The following is a 24401-nucleotide window of genomic DNA, read 5'->3' on the forward strand; positions in this document are numbered from 1 at the left end:
TCCCCTGCGATGAGACACCACCTGCAGTATCCGTCACTGTGTCACTGCACCCGGGTCCCAGCTAGCCCGCCAACTTCGGACATTGTTAGTACGGTATTACGCGAATTCGTATTTTTCTCCGCGGATCACTATTGAAAAATTCGCACCCGATCGCATTCTTTCCGCAAAGTATTAACCCGTAACTTAAAAAAATTCTCCTCGTTCGCTCGTCGCTCACACACACGCCAAGAAAAAAATTCAAATCGTCCTTCCTCGACGGTTGTCACAGCACACTGCCCCGAAAAAACCAAAAACGTTAAAATAATTCTTCGAATCTGTTCCTATCGTCTATTAAAAGTTTTAACATCGAAAAGAAAAATTAAATCATTAATCTTTATCACTTTTCTCAAAAGTGTACCGAGGGTATTCCGAAGTGGTTCACCCTTATCGCGTGTCATAAAAATTTAATTACCAGCCCCAGACGACAAGATATCGGATTACGCGTAAAGAATTTGGAAATCCGACGAATAACATATTAACTTCGTTGGCGGCCATAAAACCATAGAGGTTACAAGCTGATATAAATAAGTTTCATTATCTATGCCTATCATTACAGCTCAGGCAACGGATTTATTAAAATCACTTGAAATATCAGCAAACAATTATTGTAATGTGGAATGGAAGCTACTTGTTCAACGTTATGTTAATAAATTATTATTAAAGAAAAATCATATACAAGCTTTATTTGAAATAAAATCTGAGACTCATCGTCCCACTATGCCTTTATCATTATTTCCTATTTGGCTGTTAAAATCTCCAATTAGAAGAATAGGTATCTTTTTTTTTCTTTTGCCTTGTCTAGTATATCTTCGTGCGTTGAACAAATATTCTTTCATATAAATATTTGTTGTCAACCCTCTCAACAGTCGAGCGTAAGGTTAGAGTGCAGAATGGATTATCAATTTTCCAGACATAGACTGAAATAACAAGAGGGATCATTATTAATAGGAGTGTACAAATACTAGCGTATGCAGATGACATTGATATCATAGCAAGAAGAAAGGCGGACCTGGTTCAATCGTTCACGGCATTGGAAGCAGCATCAAAAAGAATGGGGCTACAAGTTAACACTAATAAAACTAAGTTTATGAAGGTCACAAATAATAACCAAGTAGCAGAACCTGAAGATCTAACGGTTGGGACATATGTATACTTTCGAAGAAGTAAGAGAGTTCGTATACCTAGGCTCACAAATCAACCAAAGTAATACAGTAACTGCAGAAATTAACAGACGTATATATCTAGCAAATAGAGCGTACTATAGATTAAAGAAACTTTTAACATCAAACATAGTCACAAAAAGAACAAAAATATTGATATACAGAAGCCCGTCCTCACTTACGCGTCAGAAACGTGGACGATAACAAAAAGTGATGAAGAACGGTTAGGCTGTTTTAAACGTAAAATCCTCAGACATCTATAAAGGCGTGGAGGAAAACGGATTATGGCGTAGACGCTATAATTTTTCACTTTACCACCTTAATAGTGAGCCTAGTATTGGTAGATATATCAAAATAAACAGGCTGCGATGGCTAGGCCACTTAGAGAGAATTAATGAGGGGGAGCCGTCGAAACACATTTATAGCCAGAGACCGGATAAAGTGAGGAGAAGAGACAGACCCAGCACACGATTTAAGGACCAGGTGGAAGACGACTTGCGAGTGTTAGGAGTGCGAAATTGGAAAACCAAGGCGAAGCATAGGAAGGAATGGAAGCTGATTCTGGAACAGGCCAAGACTCACCATGGGTTGTAGAGCCAATGATGATGATGACTCCTTTTGTTTCTCTTTCATGTTTTCGAACCCCACTGCATATATGTGTATATTTCCCTATAATTTCTTCTCATTGATCTTTCTTTGCTGTTTCACTTAAGTCTATTATATCTGTGCTGTGCCTAGTCTTTCGATTTCTGGGAGTATTTCATTTTGTTTCGTTGTGATTCCTTGTATATTCCACGTTCCTATTAGTCCAAGTAATGAAGCTTAAAATAGGACAAAACCTCGCAATTTTTACAGAATGGATCGATTTGCTTGAAAATTTGAGAATAAGTAGTGCATAGTCCAAGGATCAAAATCTATATGATACCGAAAGGCGCTTTTACCATGGGGGTGGCTGCCACCCCATCTCGGGGTGGAAATTTTTATTATATTTTGACCGTAAAAGTTGGTTAAAACGTTCATTCTAAGCAAAAAACGTTCTATACATTTTTTTGATAAAATTAGTTTTCGATTTATTCGCTATCGAAAGTGTTAGTTTTATATCGAAAGAATCAATGTTTTTAATGTGTTTTCTCAGTTATTGCTAATAACTCCAAAAGTTTTCGTTTTATCAAAACTACTTAACAAAAATGTACCTTTTAAAAAAATAAACAAAACCGTTTGCTTTAATTTTCTTTAAGACCAATAGTAATTGAGCTATACTTTATTATATGTTAGTTCTTCTTCGTCAGATGCTAAATATTGTAGTTTCAAAGTCAAAATACGGGAAAACTATGCATATTTCGAGGATAACTTGTTCAAACTAATTTAAAGTATGTATTTAAAAATATCTATCTTCACAAATAAATAAAACGTCTCTAGCTCAAAAATTAAGGGACTTATAATGAAAACAAAGGCAGTCCCTATTTTTTCAGCTAAAAAGTGATAGGAAGCAACACCCTAATCACTACCCTAATTAAAATTAGTCATCGCCCTTATTTGGTCTTCTTTATTTATGTATATAGGTTCTAGAAGTTTGACGGGCTTAGAATGATTAGTTAAAAAAAAAAATTGAGTTAAAAGCGAATAACGAATTTTTGTAGTTTGGAAAAAAGGGCTTTTTCTTCAGAATAGAAAGATTAGCATTAGAAATACGAAAAAATATTGAAATATGAAATTGTAGCTTATTTAATTCCCAAAAATTTTTTCTACGGAAAAAATTGAGTGAGCTATTGACAATTAAAACTTGTAATAACATGCAAAAACCACCTTTATTAACCCTTTCAAAGTCACTTCTTTTTGCGACTGAGGATTTTAAAAAGATTTAATATTAACAGTCTTATAAAAACCTACAAAATTCTTTTTTACCAAACTTTCTAAGATAAAAAATAAAAAAGTTACGGTTAAAAAATCAATATATTTTTTTGAAAAAAAAAAAGGAGAAATCCAATTGGAACCATAATAATGTAAGTTAGCGGTGTTTTTAGTCATTAGCTTTATTCATTCTTCTTTATTTATGTATTATTAATAGATTTTGGAAGTTTGACTGGCTTAGAATGATTACTTTTTAAAAAACTGGAGTTAAAAGCAAATAAAGAATTTTTGCAGTTTGGTAAAAAATGCCATTTTCTTCAGAATAGAAAGATTAGCATCAGAGATACGAAAAAATGTTTAAATATGAAATTATAGGTTATTTAGTTGCCAAGAAATTGGTTTTAAAAAATTTTTTCTACGGCAAAAATTGAGTGGATCGTAATAATGAGTATATCGAAAAACATCGATTTTTTTTTATATAAAACTAACTAACTATTCGATAGCGAATAAATCGAAAACTATTAATTTTATTTAAAAAATGTATAGAACATTTTTGGCTTAAAATGAATGTTTTTATCAACTTTCGCGGCCAAAATATAATAAAAAAATAATGTGTGTGTACTTTGTACGCACGTAAGAAGTTATACTTTTAGTATATGATTTCAACGAAATAAATATACTTTCAACAGGTTATTTGTATTTTATTTAAAGATTAAACTAATTTTTACTTACTACTATCCAAAAATTTTTATTAAAACAATACCAAAAATAAAAAAAAATTAGAAAACACACGGATTCGAACCAGGGACCTCTCGATCTCCGGTCACACGCTCTACCACTGAGCTATACTCCCTTTGCTTTGACAGGTTACAAGAATTCTCATACATACTGACAAATTTAATAGACCAAGTGAAGTATACAAAAATACTTAAATATACTTACTATTATTAAAAAATATCTTATTCCCGAAGGCCGAGAAAGACAAATCCAAAGACACAAAAATTATAATAAATATATTTACTAAAAACACTAATAATATATTTTTTTCACGCACACCTTATTTGCGCTACATAAAGATGTAGCGACTAATACCATACTGTCGGTGTGCGCATGCGGGAATGTAAAAATTCACCCTCGTGCCTAAAGAAGTATAACTTAAAAAATTTCCACCCCCGCGATGGGGTGGAAACCACCCCCGTGGTAAAAGCGCCTTTCGGAATCATATAGATTTTGATCCTTGGACTATCCACTATTTATTCTCAAATAATTTTATTATTTTCAAGCACATCGATCCATTCTGTAAAAATTGCGAGATGAAAAGCTTCGGTTCCTGGACTATATTCACATGCCCTTTTTTTCGCCTATTATTGTATCCATAATCAAATTGATGCGGATCAGACACTACACTCAACAATTAATGCGGATTTATATGTCCAAATAAAAAAAATTCTATGTACTAAATTTCGACAGTTGTTTTATTCTCTTATTATTTGAAAACAAATGAGGATATTCAAGATCATCTTCAGAGTGGATAGCAATAAGTGTTACTGCCTTGTAACATATCATAATCCTGCCATTCCATATTTCATTATCAACAAACTTAATATGACTCTGTATATATTTCTTTCTCGACAAACATAATTCAGCCCTGTACTAGATTTACTTTCCCACAAAAAGGTTGTGTTTTCGTTAAGTTTTACATACCCAACCGGCGTGACATCATCGGAATAAAATACAATTTGAATGGACCTTTTTACATGCCTCCGTATCAAATCCTTTTTCCAAGATATTATTTACACAATATCTGCACCGGAATATATAGGCGTCAGTAAATCTAAGTCAAATTTCCTTTTATGGCCATAAGAAATCATTTGAACCACACACCTTTATTTTTTATCGTTCTGTTCTCACTAAAAAGGTTTTTTAATAGCCGATCGTAAAATATTTTATTGTTTTTGAATTTACAAAACTGTAGACATTAAACAGATAATAAAAATCTCCCTTCGCTTGAAAATTGCTATAAAAGGCTCACTTTCTTCTCATTACATTATCTCATCCTTAGTTAGGACAATCATGCGACGATCTCTATGAATTAAAATAGTCTCGACTCATGAAAATTATTAGACCTCGTCCTAAGTAGGGCATATCCCTCGACGCTTCTTTTGGCATATTATGTCGTCTTTACGACAATCATATCACGGTTCTCAGTTAATAGAACCATATCTCTCCTTAGTTATCACAAACAAAATTAAATAATGGCCAACAACAAATATTCTTTAAACTCACTTTCATGAAACACTTAATAAAACTGTTTGTGTAAGTCAACTGTGTTCAAATAAAATAAAAATATTTAAAAATATATAAACATTTTCAATTTCTTTGCAACATGAAAATGCAGTAGCTGCATAATACACTGGTTAAATCGGAGAGCGCAGGAAGAGTCTATACCGGTTTCGGAGGTCTTTCCCCCCTCATCAGTAGTTCCATATCCTCTTCTCTCCGATTTCTCCAGGTATCGCACTTTGGGCCTTTCCGAATTGCAAAGAAAGAAATGTCACGGATGAACTAAAGCCATCTACCAAAAAACAAAGTAAGTTATCAATCGAAGTAACACAGAAAACGACAATAAATATCGTTCCCATACCACCAGATTGACAACAGGTGGAATACTTTCTTTGGTTACACCTCCTGAGACTTTCAAAATTTATAAATCAAACAGGATACCGAGGAAATTAAGATGAGAGAATTTTAACTAATTCACAACTCATCTGCTCAGCGTTTTTTACCACGCTGAGCAGATGAGTTGTGAATTATTTAAAATTCTCTCATCTTAATAATTTCCTCGGCATCCTGTTTGATTTATAAATTTTGAAAATCTCAGGAGGTGTAACCAAAGAAATTATTCCACCTGTTGTCAATTTGGTGGTATGGGAACGATATTTATTGTCGTTTTCTGTGCTACTTCGATTGATAACTTACTTTGTTTTTTGGTAGATGGCTCTAGTTCATCCTTGACATTTCTTTCTTTGCAATTCGGAAAGGCCCAAAGTGTGATACCTGGAGAAATCGGAGAGAAGAGGATATGGGACTACTGATGAGGGGGAAAAGACCTCCGAAACCGGTATAGACTCTTCCTGCACTCTCCGATTTAACCGGAGTATTATGCAGCTGCTGCATTTCCGTGTTGCAAAGAAATTGAAAATGTTTATACATTTTTAATTCATTTACTCTTTCGTAGGAGTATTAAGGAATCTTTCTTGTTGGAACTTATACCACGCTGAGCAGATGAGTTGTGAATTATTTAAAATTCTCGCATCTTAATTTCCTCAGCATCCTGTTTGATTTATAAATTTTGAAAATCTCAGGAGGTGTAACCAAAGAAATTATTCCACCTGTTGTCAATCTGGTGGCATGGGAACGATATTTATTGTCGTTTTCTGTGCTACTTCGATTGATAACTTACTTTGTTTTTTGGTAGATGGCTCTAGTTCATCCGTGACATTTTTTTCTTTGCAATTCGGAAAGGCCCAAAGTGTGATATCTGAAGAAATCGGAGAGACGAGGATATGGGACTACTGATGAGGGGGGAAAAGACCTCCGAAACCGGTATAGACTCTTCCTGCACTCTCCGATTTAACCAGAGTATTATGCAGCTGCTGCATTTTCGTGTTGCAAAGAAATTGAAAATGTTTATACATTTTTAATCACTTACTCTTTTGTAGGAGTATTAAGGAATCTTTCTTGTTGGAACTTTTACCACGCTGAGCAGATGAGTTGTGAATTATTTAAAATTCTCGCATCTTAATTTCCTCAGCATCCTGTTTGATTTATAAATTTTGAAAATCTCAGGAGGTGTAACCAAAGAAATTATTCCACCTGTTGTCAATCTGGTGGCATGGGAACGATATTTATTGTCGTTTTCTGTGCTACTTCGATTGATAACTTACTTTGTTTTTTGGTAGATGGCTCTAGTTCATCCGTGACATTTTTTTCTTTGCAATTCGGAAAGGCCCAAAGTGTGATACCTGGAGAAATCGGAGAGAAGAGGATATGGGACTACTGATGAGGGGGAAAAGACCTCCGAAACCGGTATAGACTCTTCCTGCACTCTCCGATTTAACCAGAGTATTATGCAGCTGCTGCATTTTCGTGTTGCAAAGAAATTGAAAATGTTTATACATTTTTAATCACTTACTCTTTTGTAGGAGTATTAAGGAATCTTTCTTGTTGGAACTTTTACCACGCTGAGCAGATGAGTTGTGAATTATTTAAAATTCTCGCATCTTAATTTCCTCAGCATCCTGTTTGATTTATAAATTTTGAAAATCTCAGGAGGTGTAACCAAAGAAATTATTCCACCTGTTGTCAATCTGGTGGCATGGGAACGATATTTATTGTCGTTTTCTGTGCTACTTCGATTGATAACTTACTTTGTTTTTTGGTAGATGGCTCTAGTTCATCCGTGACATTTTTTTCTTTGCAATTCGGAAAGGCCCAAAGTGTGATACCTGAAGAAATCGGAGAGACGAGGATATGGGACTACTGATGAGGGGGGAAAAGACCTCCGAAACCGGTATAGACTCTTCCTGCACTCTCCGATTTAACCAGAGTATTATGCAGCTGCTGCATTTTCGTGTTGCAAAGAAATTGAAAATATTTATACATTTTTAATCATTTACTCTTTTGTAGGAGTATTAAGGAATCTTTCTTGTTGGAACTTTTACCACGCTGAGCAGATGAGTTGTGAATTATTTAAAATTCTCTCATCTTAATTTCCTCGGCATCCTGTTTGATTTATAAATTTTGAAAATCGCAGGAGGTGTAACCAAAGAAATTATTCCACCTGTTGTCAATCTGGTGGTATGGGAACGATATTTACTGTCGTTTTCTGTGCTACTTCGATGGATAACTTACTTTTTAAAAAATATTTAAACTCGCAGTCTACAATGTTACTTCATCATCAAACTATACCTTGCTTCGACGAAGAATCAGTGTCTTTTATAATCAATCAACATAGAAGTTTTGGTTCTCCCGTATGTTGGAGTAAAGGACATCCACAACACTAAGATACATAGACAAATGACTCTACAAGAGTTAAAGGAGAAGTAAAAAAGAAAGAACAATCTAACTAATACTTTAATAATAAATAACTAATAACTTTAACAACTATATGATAGCAATATCATCCGCTAAACAGATATTTTATGTCTTTATCTATTCTGTTTGACCAATAGCCTTGTTAATCATGCTTTCAGTTTCAGACCAAAGTTTTTTTGAGATATTCTCATAAAAAATCATTTTACTGTTATAATGTTTGCAATCTCTATATAAAAGACCTGTCTCAGACTCCAACTCAGGTTCCGTAGCACAAAAAATTGGAGTTTGGGCACCCTAAAAAATACACATATGTGTTAAACATAAAATTAGTTCTTCATAAGTTAGTAAATTTTAAATATTTTTTTTTATATCTTTTATGTTTTGTTGTTCCAATATAAACAAAACTACTACAACAGTCAGATACGAAAATTGTCTCTCTGAATTTACGCATGTAAAGCACGGAGTTCCACAAGGATCAGTTTTGAGTCCTCTATTATTTATTATATATGTTAATCTCCATTTTTATGGCTCCATGTAAAACAGTATTAATTTTACAGGCTCCATGTTAATGTCTTGCCCAATTTTATGGCTCCATGTAAAACAGTATACGCTCTGAGCTTCGCTGGTACCGCTCCTAGAGGATTAGTAATGCAACTTTCACCGGTAATGTTTAAATTTATTATTTAATTGTTATCGCTTAATATTTACAACGCAAAAAAGTAATTAAATTGAAATCGATTTTTTTAAGATTTTGCTAATCATTTTGACGTTCTATTGATGAAATACTAATTTCTTATTTCGGATACTTTCACAATTATCGTGTAGATGGCGCTAAGATTAATAGATTAATTTATAATTACATATTACGGAACATTAAAAAAAACTTAAATTCAGTATTTAAAACGTAAGTATATTTAAGGTAAAAATATATACCACAGCTTTGACCAACTAGTATTTTTTATAATTAATGTTTTTATTTTTAATTCTAAATTAATCACTTTGACATTTATGTAAAATTTCCAACAGTGGCGCACCCAGAATTTTCTTCTAGGGGGGGTTGACTTGGGTGGGGTTCGGACAAATAATCCCTGACAAAAAATCCCCAAAAAATATCCCTGGACAAAAAATCCCCAGACAAAAAATCACTGGACAAATAATCCCCGGGCAAAAAATCCCGGACAAATAATCCTCACAATTTTTTTTCGACAAAATATGCCCACAAAAAATCCCAATGGAATATTTGCTGTCGAATAGTTCTCTAAAAGTTTTCCCGTGAACGCAATCGACTCTAATGTTTTTCAGTCTCAGTGCATAAGAGTTTATAGCAATGGCCATGAAACCGGTTTTCGGCACGACAATAATGATTAAGCTAATGATTAAGTTAATGATTAAGATTAATGATTAAGATTAAGCATGAATTATTGTAATTTCGATTACCAAATTTTGAATTCCAATTACATGCCGAAAACTTCAAATTTTACATGACAAATGAGTGTGAGTTTTTTCAAAAATCGTGGAAGGTATGGAGAATGAGCTAAGGCTGTGTGGGAATCATGTTGTAATTATTCGCTTAATAGTGCAGTCACTGAAGGTGGATATGAGCTATTACCTCCGATTTCGTTGAACCTCCATCGATTTGCATGGAAATTGGTGAGTGGTTAGAGGATATCTCAAGGAACAAATGTGACATGGTGCCAACTTGCGCTTTTACCCTGGGGTGGATGCCACCCCTCCTCGGGGGTGAAAATTATTTTATTAAAAATAACCCCACAATTCGATAGAGGGAGAAATTATAAGCAACATTTGTTATATAAATTTATTAAAATAAATCAAAACTTTTCGAGTTATTAAAGATCAAAGATTTTAATTTTTCGTGAGATAAATGTATGTTTTTAACCGATTTTTCATAAATAACTCAAAAACTATAAGTTTTTGCAAAAAAGTTATTATTATCAAAATTGAGGCTAATAAAAAATCAAATAAACTCCTTACTAGAAAAACCTTTCAATGTTAACTAAAAGTGAGTTATAGGTAATTGAATGTATATTTCTTTCGTCGAGTACCCAAATCTAAGTATTCAAGCTTAAATACCGGGAAAATGGTGCATTTTATAACATAAACTTATTAAATATTTGTCAAAGTTCATAGAAATATCTATTAAATAAGCCCTCGAACAAGTTGATAACATTAAAATTGATGCACCAAAAATGTTTCAAAATGTATCTTTTAAAAATTTTTCCAAAAAATGTTATTGTTTTTTTTTTGTAAATAACTCCGTTAATTTTTAAGATATAAGGTTCACCTAAAAACTAATTAAAAGTTGATTCTAAGAGCTATTAAAAAACGTCAAAATCAGTCTTTTAAACATCTTACTTTTTTAAAAATAAAAGGTTAAATGGCCTCGGTTACATGGTTCTCGCAGCAAAATTGAAATATTAAACGTTTCTATCTCGGTTATTTTTTACTGTACGGAAATAGTAAAATAGATAAAGTATTTGGAACAGAAAAAAATAAAATTTAGTTATATATGATTTGTTACGTATATTGAGTATTTTGGTGTTATTATCAAAAGAAAATGAAAAGTACGATAATTTTAAAAATTCTGATTTTTTCAAGTTATACCTTTTTTTCAAAAATATGCATTCTAAACCGGTCAAAATTGTTGAAATCATTAACTATGTTAACCTAAAGAAATTCTTGTGAGGATTACTACAAATTTTAATTTTTGTGGAAATGGCGTATGTTTTATTTTTCACTTTTTCCTAAAAAAAATCGAAAGGGTTCTCTTATTTTCATCATAACTTGCTTAATTTTGATGCTATTAACTTCTACTGGAGCTCATTTGATAGGTATTTCGAAGTACTTTGACAAGTGCTTAACAAGTATATTATTTAAAATGCATCGTTTTCCCGTTATGTAAGCTTGAATACTTAGATTTGAGTACTCGTCGAAAAAAATATACATTCAATTACCCATAACTCACTTTGAAATAACATTAGTTTAGTTCTTTAAGTGGGGAGTGTATTAAATTTTTTATTAACTTTAATTTTGGTAATAATAGCTTTTTTACAAAAGGTTATAGCTTTTGAGTAATACGTGAAAAACAGCTTTAAACATGCATTTTTTTAAGAAAAAATAAAATCTTTGATATTTAATAACTTAAAAAAGTATTGATTTATGTTAATAACTTTATATAACAAATTTTGCTTAGAAGTTGCCCCTCTATCGATTTCTGGTATTATTTTTAATAAAAAAAAATTTCACCCCCGAGAAGGGGTGGCATCCACCCCCAGGGTAAAAGCGCAAGTTGGCATCATGTCACCTTTGTTCCTTGAAGTATCTTCTAACTACTCACCAATTTTCATGAAAATCGATGGAGGTTCAACGAAATCGGAGGTGAAAACCTTCAGTGACTCCACTATAAATATTTTGCTCACTCTGCCTTGAATATCTAAGTTCAAAACATTGTCTATTATCTGTGTGCATCCATGAAAAATTTTTGCGCTATTAAGAATGTTTAGCTTTATGAAAACGCAGAACACAGGTTTTTGACATAGCTTTTGAAGCAGGTTTCTGAAATGTTGCTTGCAGTGAATTGAAACTGATGACTAAATATTTTTTGTTATATATTTACTAAAAAGATTACTACCATACTCATACGTCGAAGAAATAGTTGTTGACTACCAGTGTGATTTCAGGCCCGGAAGATCGATTGTTGATCAAATATTTACTATTAGACAAATGTTCGAAAGGATTGCGAGTATAATCAAGAGGTGCATCAGATCTTCATAGATTTTAAACAGCCTTATGATTCAATTAATCATCCTACACTATGGAATACAATGGTCGAGCTGGGCGTACCCAATAAACTAACTCCGGTAACGCAAATGTGTGTAAGTAACTTCTTTGCACACGTTAGAAGAGGTGGGGAAATATCAAATGCTTTCTGCGTAAATTCTGGACTGAGACAGGGAGATCCGTTGTCCCCATTGTTGTTTAACCTGGCCTTAGAATATGCCATGCGAAAAATTTATTCAAAAATCAAACCAGACATAGCTGCTCAGGGAGAAGCAAGATCGGAGAAGGTCTGTAGGACGGCCTAGAAAAAGGTGGAAAGATGCAGTCAGAGAAGATCTGGAGAAAATGGGAGTGAGACAATGGGAAATAGTGGCACAGGACCGACACATAGAAAGCAATAGTAAACCACTCGCAACGATACTCGAAGAGTTATAACGCCATTAATAATGATAATAACTAAATATTTTACACGTTAAATTTACAAAAAGTAACAGGTTTTTTGCATTACAATCAAGATTATCGTTTTCAGGACCAGCAGTGCTCATCACGAATAGGCAATGTTTTGAACATAGTTATTCAAAGCAGAGTGAGTAAAAGATTTAAGCGAATAATTACAATATGGTTCCCACAGCCTTAACGCATTCCCTATATTATCTTCCACGATTTTTTAAAAAACTCACACTCGTTTGTCATGTAAAATTTGAAGTTTGGTAATTCGAAATTTGGTAATCGAAATTACAATAATTCATGCTTAATCTTAATTACTTAATCATTATTGTCGTGCCGAAAAGCGGTTTCATGGCGATTGCTATAGCTCTCATGCACTGAGGCTGAAAAACTTTTGAGTCGATTGCATTAACGGGAAAATTTTTAGAGAACTATTCGGCAGCAAATATTTCTTGGGGATTTTTTTGTGGGGATATTTTGTCCAAAAAAAATTGTGGGGATTATTTGTCCGGGATTTTTTCTCCTGGGATTATTTGTCCGGGGATTTTTTGTCCAGGGATAATTTGTGGACATTTTTTGTCCGGGATTATTTGTCCTAGCTTCACTTGGGCACCAAAATGTTTTTGTATTGTTTCCGAAAGACAAGTTACATTTTCCTACTATTCTTTATATTTTTTTATATGCCCTGGGAGGGGTTCTAACCCCCAAAACTCCCCCTGGGTGCGCCACTGATTTCCAGTAAACGTTTACAGACTTGTCACTACTGGCGCTCGAGAATTTTTAAATATCCCCTCTACGTACGAGCTCACAGCGTATAGGGCTTTTCATTCACAGTCATTTGTTTCGAGCTTCTGTCATATGTCGTATAATCCGTGTATATTAATATTATACACAGAGCATACAACATATGACAGAAGCTTGAAACAAAAATGACAATCGATGAAAAGCCCTATTATTTGCAGATGACACTACTTTTATTTTTTCTGACAGAAATCGTTCTCTTTTAGAAACCACTTCTATGTATGTAAATTCTAATGCTCAATCATGGTTCGTAGCAAATAAACTTAGACTAAATGACAACAAAACTCAAAATTTAATCCTTCCATCTAATCCCTTCGACGCATGTGTTGCAAAAAATTCTGTAAAATTGCTGGGCATGACAATCATATTGACCATCTCAAAGGTAAACTATCTAAAGTAAAAATCGAGTACTTTATTTACTTAGACTTTAGACAATTAAAACTTGTTACAAGTGTTGATACTTTAAGAATAATATACTTTTCTCTTTTCCATTCATTTTTAAGCTATCGTTTTATTTTGTGGGGAAACTCTTGCAATGCCCTAACAATATTTAAATTGCAAAAAAGCAATTCGAATAATTGCAAAAGTTAGTTACTTGGAATCTTGCAAACCATTGTTTATTAAATATAAAATAATGCCCTTACCAACAGTATGGCTATACAATGTCCTCGAAGAAATACATAAAAATGCCGATACTTTAGTTAAACAGTCTCACTTACATAATTACAGCACAAGAGGTGCAAATAATATCATAATAGTCAAATATCTTTTGAGTAAATCACAAAAAAAACTCAATTGACTTGTAACATATTAATGTCATACCTAAGGATTTTAAACAATTTACAATCAATAAATTTAGAGTCATTCTAAAAAAAATCTTCTGAGCTTTTTTTTATATAACAAACTGACTTGCTACAATTCAAATTTAAATTTGTAAATGTAGTCAATAAATTTTTAAATCTTTGAATCTGCAACTTTCAGCTGCAACTATCAAAACTACATACAAGATTTAATTTTAAACCAAGTTTTAATTGAGAAATAATTCATTGATAAATGAACAACAAAGTGCCCGGAACAGTTTATTCCAAAGATTATCTTAAGCCATTTGTGGACACAACTGCATATGCAGACACTCAGAAAGGGACATTACATTCTGCATATGCAGTCGTGTTGTGTTTGTGAATGGGTTAAATAAAAAACGGATAATAAAAATTAAATGTTACCTGCTGGGGACTCCTCATAAAGAAAAAAGCAACAGGAGCAACTATAAAAAAGTGATACCACCGAATTGTGTGTCTAAATAATCCAGTGAAAACCCATCCTGGACAACAAGCATAAACATTAATATTTTTCTCTTTAACCCTATTGGCTAATTCTTGAGCAAAATAAATATTTGCCAATTTAGAATTGGCATAAAGATTTGCTCTTCTAGTATTTTTTTCACTGTTCAAATCATCCAGAATAATTTCACCTCTTTCGTGTAAAGAAGAAGCTATGACTACAACTCTACTTTTTCCAGAGGGGAGAGATAGTTGTTCCAGTAGAAGATTGGTTAAATAGAAATGGCCTAAGTAATTCACTCCAAAATGAATTTCAAAATGGTCATTAGTTTCTACTCTTGTTGTGTTAGGATGATGTACTCCAGCATTGTTTATGAGAATGTGAATTTCGTTAAAGTTTTTCTTTACTTCATTTGTAAAGTTCTTAATTGATTCTAATGAAGATAAATCTAATTCCATTGGCACCTGCAAGAAATAAACAAGTAAATATTTCTTCATCAGGATATTAGTTACTGGATAGCAAAAGATAACAATTTCATGTGCCAAAAAACCTCAACAAACCAACTCCATTAGACAAAAATATTCATATTACATACCGAACACGGAAATACACTATTATACATTCTGAAATACCTTTCAGAATAATAATACCTTTCAGAATAATAATAGTCCAATGAGCCATAAGCAATGAGTTGTGTGTCACTTAGAGCCATCCTGTTTAAATCACATGTCACTGGTGTCAATATCATCCAATTCAGGACATAATAAGTTAGTAATCATTGACCTATAGTGCCAACCTATGGTGATGGCATGGCCAACGTCATTCTCAAAAAAATATTAACTGCCACCAGCCCAAATTCCACACCACAAAGTGAAAAAGTCACTGGTGTGACTTTTTCACTTTTTTCAGAATTCATTGGATACTCTTGGATTTCATCGTGGATGTCAGGGATTGATATATTTCCGAAATTCGACAATCCTCTTTATTGAAGTACTCATTAATCCAAAAATGGGCCTTCTCGCTGAAGCTGATTTTTGTATGAAAATTAGGATTAGTTTCTGACTTATTCTTCTTAGATCAGGCGACACTCATTAGTCTCTGGCACTTGGTCAGTTTCAAATAACTTGTCCAGAGCACATTCAGTGAACATACATCATTGTCTATAGTTGTTTACCTTCAGTAACTGGGTCAGTTAAATTTTGTATGAGTGTATGCCTTAGTGAGGATGCAAAATTTGCCAAGCTATGGTCTGTGAAAGGCTGAGTTCTTGTGAGCAATATGAAATGGACTGCCCCACATTTTCATGCATACTCTCATGGACAGCAGCAATGTTTTCAATAGATCTTGCTCTTTGTCAAGGTAAGGGTTTTGGTTGATTGTTTACTGAACCAGTGGAGTCAAATTTATTTACCACACTGTGAATAGTCCTCTTGGTAGGACCATTATGATGGCCGTAAAATGGACAAAGTGTGTTAAATAACAAACTGAATCAATGACAGTAAATTTTACAGATGTAGATTCAACAATATAGCTGCTACAAAGGGTCAAAGTTCGGAAGTTCTTTTTGAAAGACCCTGTACATTATTTTAAGCGATAAATGATGTATCTGCGATATGTTATTGACTTACTAATCTTGGTAATTTCTTTTTGGTGAGTTGTTCTTTCAATGTTGCTAACCAAATACTACTACATTCTACCCTTAACCCTTAGTAAATAACACACAGGTACAGAGACTGTAGAAAGTTTTAATGGGGATAATAACTAAAATAACATTTGACTAAAGATGCAAAAGAGATTAAAATTAGGGTTTATAAAATACATGAGACATTGAATGCATGTAACTTTTCACTGAAAATATCTAGAACGAATAAAGAGATGAGGAGCTCTGAAAGGTAAATACTGTGAAATAATAATTATTAACAGTCTGTTTCGGTTCCTCAAATTGATAAGACGTGCGATACTTAAAATCTAATTAAAGAAATCGGTGTTTTCACCTTGTAATTAAAAAACTAGTTATTCATATTAAAGTACACATATCGATATTAAAAAAGTGAAATCTAAGTGGTTTTTAAATCATGAGCGTTAATAGCGGGGGTGGACAACCCCCCGATAAAGATGAGTTAGAGTGTGCAATGGATGTGTCCCGTCCGGATCATCCAGCGTCTCCAGTGCCGGATCTTCCAGCTTCTCCAGTGGAGGAATTTAGAGGATTCCAAAATCCCAATTCACAGATAAGTACTGTTAATGATTCTGATACTGTTTCCGGGAAAAATGTAGACGTAAATACGGTCATTAAAAATATTAATCAATATTCTTCTAAAGATAATGCTCCATTTTTTGTTTATGTTCAAAGTAAAACAGGGAGAATAGGGAATCTCCATAGGGTAGCTACCTCTAGACTGATTATTAATTCTGTTCCAGAAATTAAACAGGACATAGCTAACATATCAATAATAGGAGCTAATAAAATAAAGGTCGAATTAACTTCTTATGCAAGCGCAAATAAATTATTAACAGCACAGACCTTAAAAGATAAATACGATACATACATCCCAATGTTTTTTACACATGTAAGGGGGGTCGTAAGACAAATAGACTTAGAATTATCGGAACAGGAATTAAAAGAAATTATTAAACCGAAATTGGGCAACAATTTTGAAGTAAGTCACGTAAAAAGAATTTCACGTAAAAATGACCAAAATGAAATTGTTCCAACAACTACTATTATAGTTACATTTAGAGGTCAACTTTTACCCACAAAGGTAATAATAGAAAAAATGGTGTATGATGTCGAAAAATACGTGCCAAGAATAATTCAGTGCCTGAATTGTTTAAGATTTGGGCATGTCAGTCTGCAATGTAGATCAAAAGAACGTTGTAAAAACTGTGGAGAAGATCATAAGGCAGAAAGCTGCCAAAAAAAGGAACCAATATGCATTTATTGTAAAGAAAAGCATTGCGCTACTGATAAAAAAAATTGTTCAGAATTTATTAGACAGAAGAATATAAAAAGAACTATGGTATATGAAAACCTATCATACGCCGAGGCCTCTTCTAAGCATGAAACAAGTTTTTCAAGTGTAGCAAAAAATAACACAAATTCTAACCGTTATACTGTTACTTTAAAAAGAAGGAGGTTAGCTATGTCCCCAGAGATCGATGAAACATTCGAAAAACGTAAAGAAATAATTTCAAATCCAAAAACTTTAACAGAACCTGTTTTCAATAAGTTTAAAAATATACCAAATTATAATAATGGTTGTGATGACTCTAACACGGTAAATAAACAGATAAAATCTTGCGAATCATTATTAAACCTTATCAAAGATATTTTAACTTTTTCAAATGTAGAAATTAAAAATAGTACACTTATTGAAAACATAAAAGACAGTATAACGCAAATTTTATCTGACTATGAGTAACTTAAATATACTGCAATGGAATGCTAGATCAATTTTGTGTAATAAAGGTCACTTTGAAAAATACATTTTCGACAATAAAATTAATGTAGTTTTGCTTTCGGAAACTTGGTTAAAGAAATCTTCACATTTTTTTATTAATAATTTTAATATATTTAGACAGGACCGTAATGACAATTTTGGAGGAGTTGCAATCTTATTAAGAAAATACTTTACCTTTTTTCCTAAGCCAAAATTTACTCCGATAAAGGATGTCGAATGTGTGTCGGTATCAGTTTCAATAAATAAAAATATAAAAATCCATCTATACTCTATATATGCCAAACCAAAACTAAACATTAGAGAAACAGATTGGGTTACCTTTTTTGATAGCTTAGAAAAGCCATTTTTGGTAGGAGGAGATTTCAATTGTCATCATACTGCATGGGGAAATAGTTATTCAGACATAGCGGGTTCAAGTCTTCTCGGTGCTATAGAGGAGTGTAACTAAATTATTTAAATACAGGAAGCGAAACATTAATACCTAGATTTGGAAGTAATAACAAATCTGCTATAGATATTACAATATGCTCTAGAGATATAACTTTAAATTGTGATTGGAAAACTGATATCACACCATTAGGTACTTCCAATCATTTTCCTGTCCTAATTGAAACACATTTTAATACTACTAAATTATCCTTTAAGTGTAAAAACCAAGTTAATTTAAATAAAGCTGACTGGTCTTTTTTTCTCTCAGATAGTAGATGAACAATTAGATGGAAGTAATAACGAAAGGTCATATAAAAGTTTTATAGAGTCAATAAATCATGCTACAAAACTAGCAATCCCACAGAAGAGAACAGAGATCAAATCAGAATTTAGCAAAGTTTGGTGGAATCAGAGATGTGCAAATGCTATTAAATGTCAACAAGAAGCTTTTTTGCTTTATAAAAGGCAGTCAAATTTAACTAACTATTTAAAATATAAAAATTCAGTAGCAGTCGCCAAAAAAATAATATTAAAAAGCAAAAAAGATTCTTGGCAAGATTTTTGCAAACAACTTAACAGAAACACACCAATAAAAGATATATGGAAGTATATAAAGAAAATAAAAAATACATTTAATCCCCCAAGAAATAGGATCCAAATAGGTGAGTGGGTAGAAACATTCTTTAATAAAATTGCTCCAAGTTGGGTGGAAACAAATATTCGGCCGACTATTTCACTGAGCACGGATGATATAGATAGTGAATTTTCAAGTATGGAAATAAAACAAAGCCTTAAAACAAACAATAACACAGCACCTGGAGTTGATAACATTTATTATAAAATGCTCGCTAGTTTGTCAGAATCAAGTATTGAAATTTTTCGCAACATAATTAACTCAATATGGAATCGGGCAGAATTTCCAACAAGCTGGAAGGAATATAAAGCAATCCCAATTCTGAAACCAAATAGAGATGCGGAAGATCCAGAGTCATATAGAGCAATTTCTCTAGCTTCTTGTGTATTAAAAACTGTAGAAAGAATGATCAAAGTCAGACTAGTTCATTGGCTCGAAAATAATAAAAAATTACCTAAATTACAGTTTGGCTTCAGAAGAGGATGCTCAACTATTGAAAATATCGGCAACCTAGTAAGTGATATAAATATCGCCTTTACTAATAACAACTCCGTTCCAGCAATTTTCGTAGACATAGAATCAGCATATGATAACGTCATATTAGACATTCTCTATGAAAAAATGGAAAAAATGGGAATCTCCCAATCTTTGACCTCACGTATAAGATTACTATATTCCGATAGGTCAGTGTCAATAAATATAAATGATGAAACATTGGGACCTAAAACGACCAATATTGGGTTACCACAAGGAAGTATACTAAGCCCTGTACTATACTTAATATATACAGCAGATCTGGAAAGTAAAATTAAATGTAGTGAGACCGTTTCTATACTACAATTTGCCGATGACATTTGTATATATTCCCCATGCCAGTATATTGAAGAAGGGTGCAAACAATTAAATATAGCCTATAAGAACCTTAATAAATGGTGCAATGAAAATGGCCTAAAAATTTCCAGGAAAAAAACAGAAGTCTGCATTTTTACGAGGAAAAGAAAACACATTCCAACAGAAATAACATTGGATACAACAAAGTATAGTGTACGGGCATCTGTAAAATACCTAGGAATGTATCTGGATAAAAAAATGACATGGAAAAACCACATAGATTATTTAATCAAGAAAACTGAAAAAGGAATTAACATCTTACGGTCAGTGTGTGGAACAAAATGGGGATCAGATCCAAACGTAGCAATCCTTTTGTACAAATCCTACATTAGGTCAATACTGGATTATGGTTGTTTCTTCTATGACCAAGCTTCCAAAAGTCAACTAGAAAAAATAGATCACGTAGTAAATAAGTGTCTAAGGCTATGCCTAGGGGCTTTAAAAAGTACACCAATTGATTGCTTATTTGCCGAAGTAGCAGAAACTCCACTAAAATATCGCCGAAAGATTTTAGCTTCCAATTTTATAGCTAAATTAAGTTCTAAAAATAGCAACTTAGTCCAAAAAATCAATATACTGTTTACATCGGATCTTACCCATAGTTATTGGAAGTCGAAAAAAAGTTTAACTATTACTGAGTCATATTATGTAATAAATAACGTAATAGAAGAAATATACTCTTCAGATATAGATCCATTATATAGCATAAATATTTATAACATCCATCCAATTAACTGTGTTTTTCTCCAAGACTATTCAAAATTTCACCCAAGGATTAGACAATACATATTTGAGGAGGATTTAGAAAAGTATCTTCCCAGATGTCAATATATATTCACGGATGCATCAAAGAACAACAAGAAAGTAGGTTGCGCTATATTTGATCCACATAAAAATCATAAAAAATCCTTTAAATCAAATGAAAAGCTTACAATATATACTGCAGAATTAATAGCCATATTAGAAGCTCTCCTGTATATAAGTAATATGAAAATTACAGCAGAATCATTTGCAATTTGTTCTGATAGTAAAAGTGCTATTATGAAAATAAAAAATATCCACCAAGTCAGTAGTAATTATATTTTGACTAATATAATTATTAAACTTCAAGAATTACAAACAAAAAAAATCAATGTATCATTAGTTTGGATTAAAGGACATTGTGGAATAAAAGAGAATGAAGAAGTGGACGAAGATGCTAAGAAAGGAAGTAGAACTGGAGAGCTTTTAAGTTATAAATATCCCCACAGTGAAATTGCCTGCCACGTAAAACCCATAATACTAGCCGAATGGAGAGAAATGTATAGTAACAGTCCAAAGGGAAAATTTTATAAAAACATAGTTACCAAGCCTCCTGGCCAGTCTTGGTTCTCAAGACTGTCGGGAAGCAAGCGGTTTTTCTCTGTTTTGTGCAGGTTAAGGTTCAACCATGTTTTAACTCCCCAGTACAAATATAAAATAAAATTGAGTGATTCTCCTAATTGTTCATGTGGAGAAGAAGGTACAGCGGAGCACATGATCCTAGGCTGTTCTAGAATAATAAACGAGGTTAAATTATTAAATGAAGAAATGGCCAAAATACCCAAAATCACCAGACCATATAACCTAACTCAACTATTAAGAGCAGAAGATTTCAATGTTTATCAAATTTTGTACAAACATATTTTATGTATTAGATTAAGTTTATAACCTATGTTTTTTTTTCCTTTCGTGTTAAGCCCTACGCCTATCCGAGGTCCACCTGTCTCGTCTAAATGCTCTGATCGACCCCTGAGCGTCAAATTGTGTCCTAGTCTAATATCCCAAATTATATTGAAAAAAAGACAATGAAAAATAAAAAAAAATATATCAAAAAAAATATATATATATATAAAAAAAAATAAAAAAAAATAAATAAATAAAAAAAAATACATAAAAAAATGATAAAAAAAAAATCAAAATGAAAAGAAATAATTCCAAATAAAAACAAAAATCGTTGAAAATTAGATATAGGTATATAAAATAGTTCTTTGTAAAATTGGAGCAGGATTGTGATTGGATACATACCTGAACAAATCAGTAGAAAGCAGGAAGCACTCCTTTGGAGCTTCCGCATAAATAATACAAATAATCCCAAAAAGGTAAGATGGCGAATGGACATTGACTCCGAAGCCAATAATGCTCAAACACACACACACACACACAATAATTATTAAGGAGTGACACTGTAAAATAAAATTTAACTTATTAGGTAAGATAAAGAAGATTGAAATGGATAATCAGTATGGGTGGAATACATTGAGAATTGCAAAGTGGTCTAAAGAGCAGATACCACCGAGTAGAAGACCTATAAGCTATGATTGAAAGAGGAATAGAAACAGTAGGGTAAAAATAAACAATATTTTCAAAAAAATTGAGAAAAGGTAAAATTAAGGAGATTTTTTTGGTCTGGTCAAACTGTATGGAGAAAAGGTATGGAGTAAACAAAAGATGTGGCTACCAATCACCTATAGATGATATTATTTTATGAAATTAAGACTATTTAGTTTAACACATTTGCTACCAAGCGACTCATATACGAGCCACATCAATTTTTCCTATAGACCAGCGTCTCACCTGTGAGTTAGGATTGCATTGCACATAATGGCAATTTAAATAGCTATGATCTGTGAGTATGAAACTTAAATACCCCCTTAGTAGCAAACAGAATACGATACCTACCACTTCACAAGACTGTTTATCTTTCAACATAATTTTACCAAATGAACAGATATAAGAGTTATGTAACCTGTTTATTTTTCAATTATGAGTGAAAGATTATTTTTCAATTGCTTTATTGAGTGAAAGTTTATGTTTACTCAGTCTCTTATCCTTCAGCCGGGCGGGCATCAGTAATTTGCTGCGTAAACTCAATTTTTCCAGGTAAAGTGTTAAGGGAATATACTATGTACGTGATCTTTTTAAAATTCCCTTATTGGTTAATCCTCAGTGGTTACCCATCATCGTCTTGTGAAATTCAAGTACAATTAGTTAGTTATCGAACTTTGTTGTGAATACATACTTCCACATGATAACCTAGTTTCTGTTCAGGATGTTTCCGAAGCAACCAGTTCCTCATCAAGATAATTGCAATAATTGTTACAGTGAACAAATTAAGTCATACACGTCTGTGAAATGTACAAAATGTAGTGCATTCACTTATAAACAACATTCTAATCTAAATCTAATATTGTATGTACAAATTGTAATGATCAAATGAATAAGTTTTTTTGTATGATATATTAAAATTATTATTATTTTTTTTTTATTCTGGCCTTGGTTCAGAACCTTTAGCCACGTAACTACATATAAAATTATTATTTGTTCATAAGTATAAAATTGCCCAGTATACACTTAAAAATAAAGAATAATAAAAAATAAAGCTTACAAATAACAATGCCTACTTACTATGTTAATAAATACAACTATATTAATTTTTGTTTTTTTTTGTTTTTTTTTTAGCTAAGTAAATGAATAAAACTTTTTTATTTTCTGACAAAAGAAATAGCAATACAGTTAATCAATAATAAAAAAATAATAATAAGAAACTACATGGCAGCAAATTGCTATGGCGTGCCTGAAGTAATTTTTTAAAGCTTGCCCAGCCGAAATCCATGTATCTAAAGAATTCTTTGAAATGTGGATAAAAACCACAAAAAAATGTGTGTTCAATAAAGAGAGTTGATTTGTAAAAAAGAGAAAAACTTCATATTCAAACCATTACAAAAAATTCTGTCAGGTGTTTTCATACACTGAAAACTTTTGGACAACAGTTGGAAATACAATATCACTAAATAACTATTTTAAACATTGATTGATTCATTTATTTACAGTCCTTCTAAAGAGTAATTATTTATCTTTAAATTCTGGCATAAATCATGATAAGCATTAAGTCAAGTGTTAAGAAAGATGTTTTAAATGTTTAGATTTTTATTGTACTACTATATTGAAACTTACGACAATAACGTTATTAATTTTCTGTTGAATTGATAAACAACTATCTTTGGCTTTTTTCAAAGTTCTGCATGCTAGAATGACTTGTGCTTTTCTAGAGGCACATTCCTTGGCGATTTCAAAACCAATGCCGGAATTTGCACCGGTAACAATGACCGTTTTTCCATCTAATTGAATGTTATTTATACATTTACCCCATTTTGATTCACGATACTTTCGTATTAACGCTAAAATCAAAATCGTCGGAAAAATATAATAAACTAGGTAACCCATTATTTTGACAACTAGGATAATAAATAAACAAATTGTGACATCTATTTTTCAACAATTTTGACCTTTGCATTGCCTTTTACTATAGTTGGTATCTAACCAGTTTTCGTCAACGTTATGTATCCACTTAAAATTCCACGTACCAACATAGGCGGAGGAGCGTAATGCATTGATTATAATAGCGGGCATTACGGGGGCTATGGTTATTTATATAAGTTTTGCCAATGATATTTAAGATTGCATGCGCCTATGGAATACGTTGATGTTGTT

At 32.4% G+C, this 24401-nt stretch overlaps 1 protein-coding gene across 1 annotated transcript; it reads right to left on the minus strand.

Annotated features, from left to right (window-relative positions):
- Positions 1 to 8168: 8168 nt before the first annotated feature.
- Positions 8169 to 24177, minus strand: LOC126881915 (retinol dehydrogenase 11-like). The gene is made up of 3 exons (XM_050646649.1): positions 23865 to 24177; positions 14417 to 14938; positions 8169 to 8441 (listed from the first exon to the last, which is right to left on the minus strand). Exons 1-3 carry the CDS (start codon positions 24132 to 24134, stop codon positions 8265 to 8267), a joined length of 969 nt encoding a protein of 322 aa, XP_050502606.1. The 5' UTR covers positions 24135 to 24177; the 3' UTR covers positions 8169 to 8264.
- Positions 24178 to 24401: the final 224 nt, after the last annotated feature.

Source organism: Diabrotica virgifera, chromosome 3 (genome assembly GCF_917563875.1).
Source record: "Diabrotica virgifera virgifera chromosome 3, PGI_DIABVI_V3a".
Lineage (NCBI taxonomy): Eukaryota > Metazoa > Arthropoda > Insecta > Coleoptera > Chrysomelidae > Diabrotica > Diabrotica virgifera.

Bases quoted from the DNA above. Each gene is read 5' to 3' on its own strand.
- LOC126881915 (XM_050646649.1), bottom strand. From the start codon at position 24,134: ATGGGTTACCTAGTTTATTATATTTTTCCGACGATTTTGATTTTAGCG. The intron at 14,939-23,864 runs GTAAGTTTCAAT...TATTTCTTGCAG, and splicing joins AAATTAATAACGTTATTGTC to GTGCCAATGGAATTAGATTT. The intron at 8,442-14,416 runs GTAACATTTAAT...TGTATTTTTTAG, and splicing joins TTATGAGGAGTCCCCAGCAG to GGTGCCCAAACTCCAATTTT.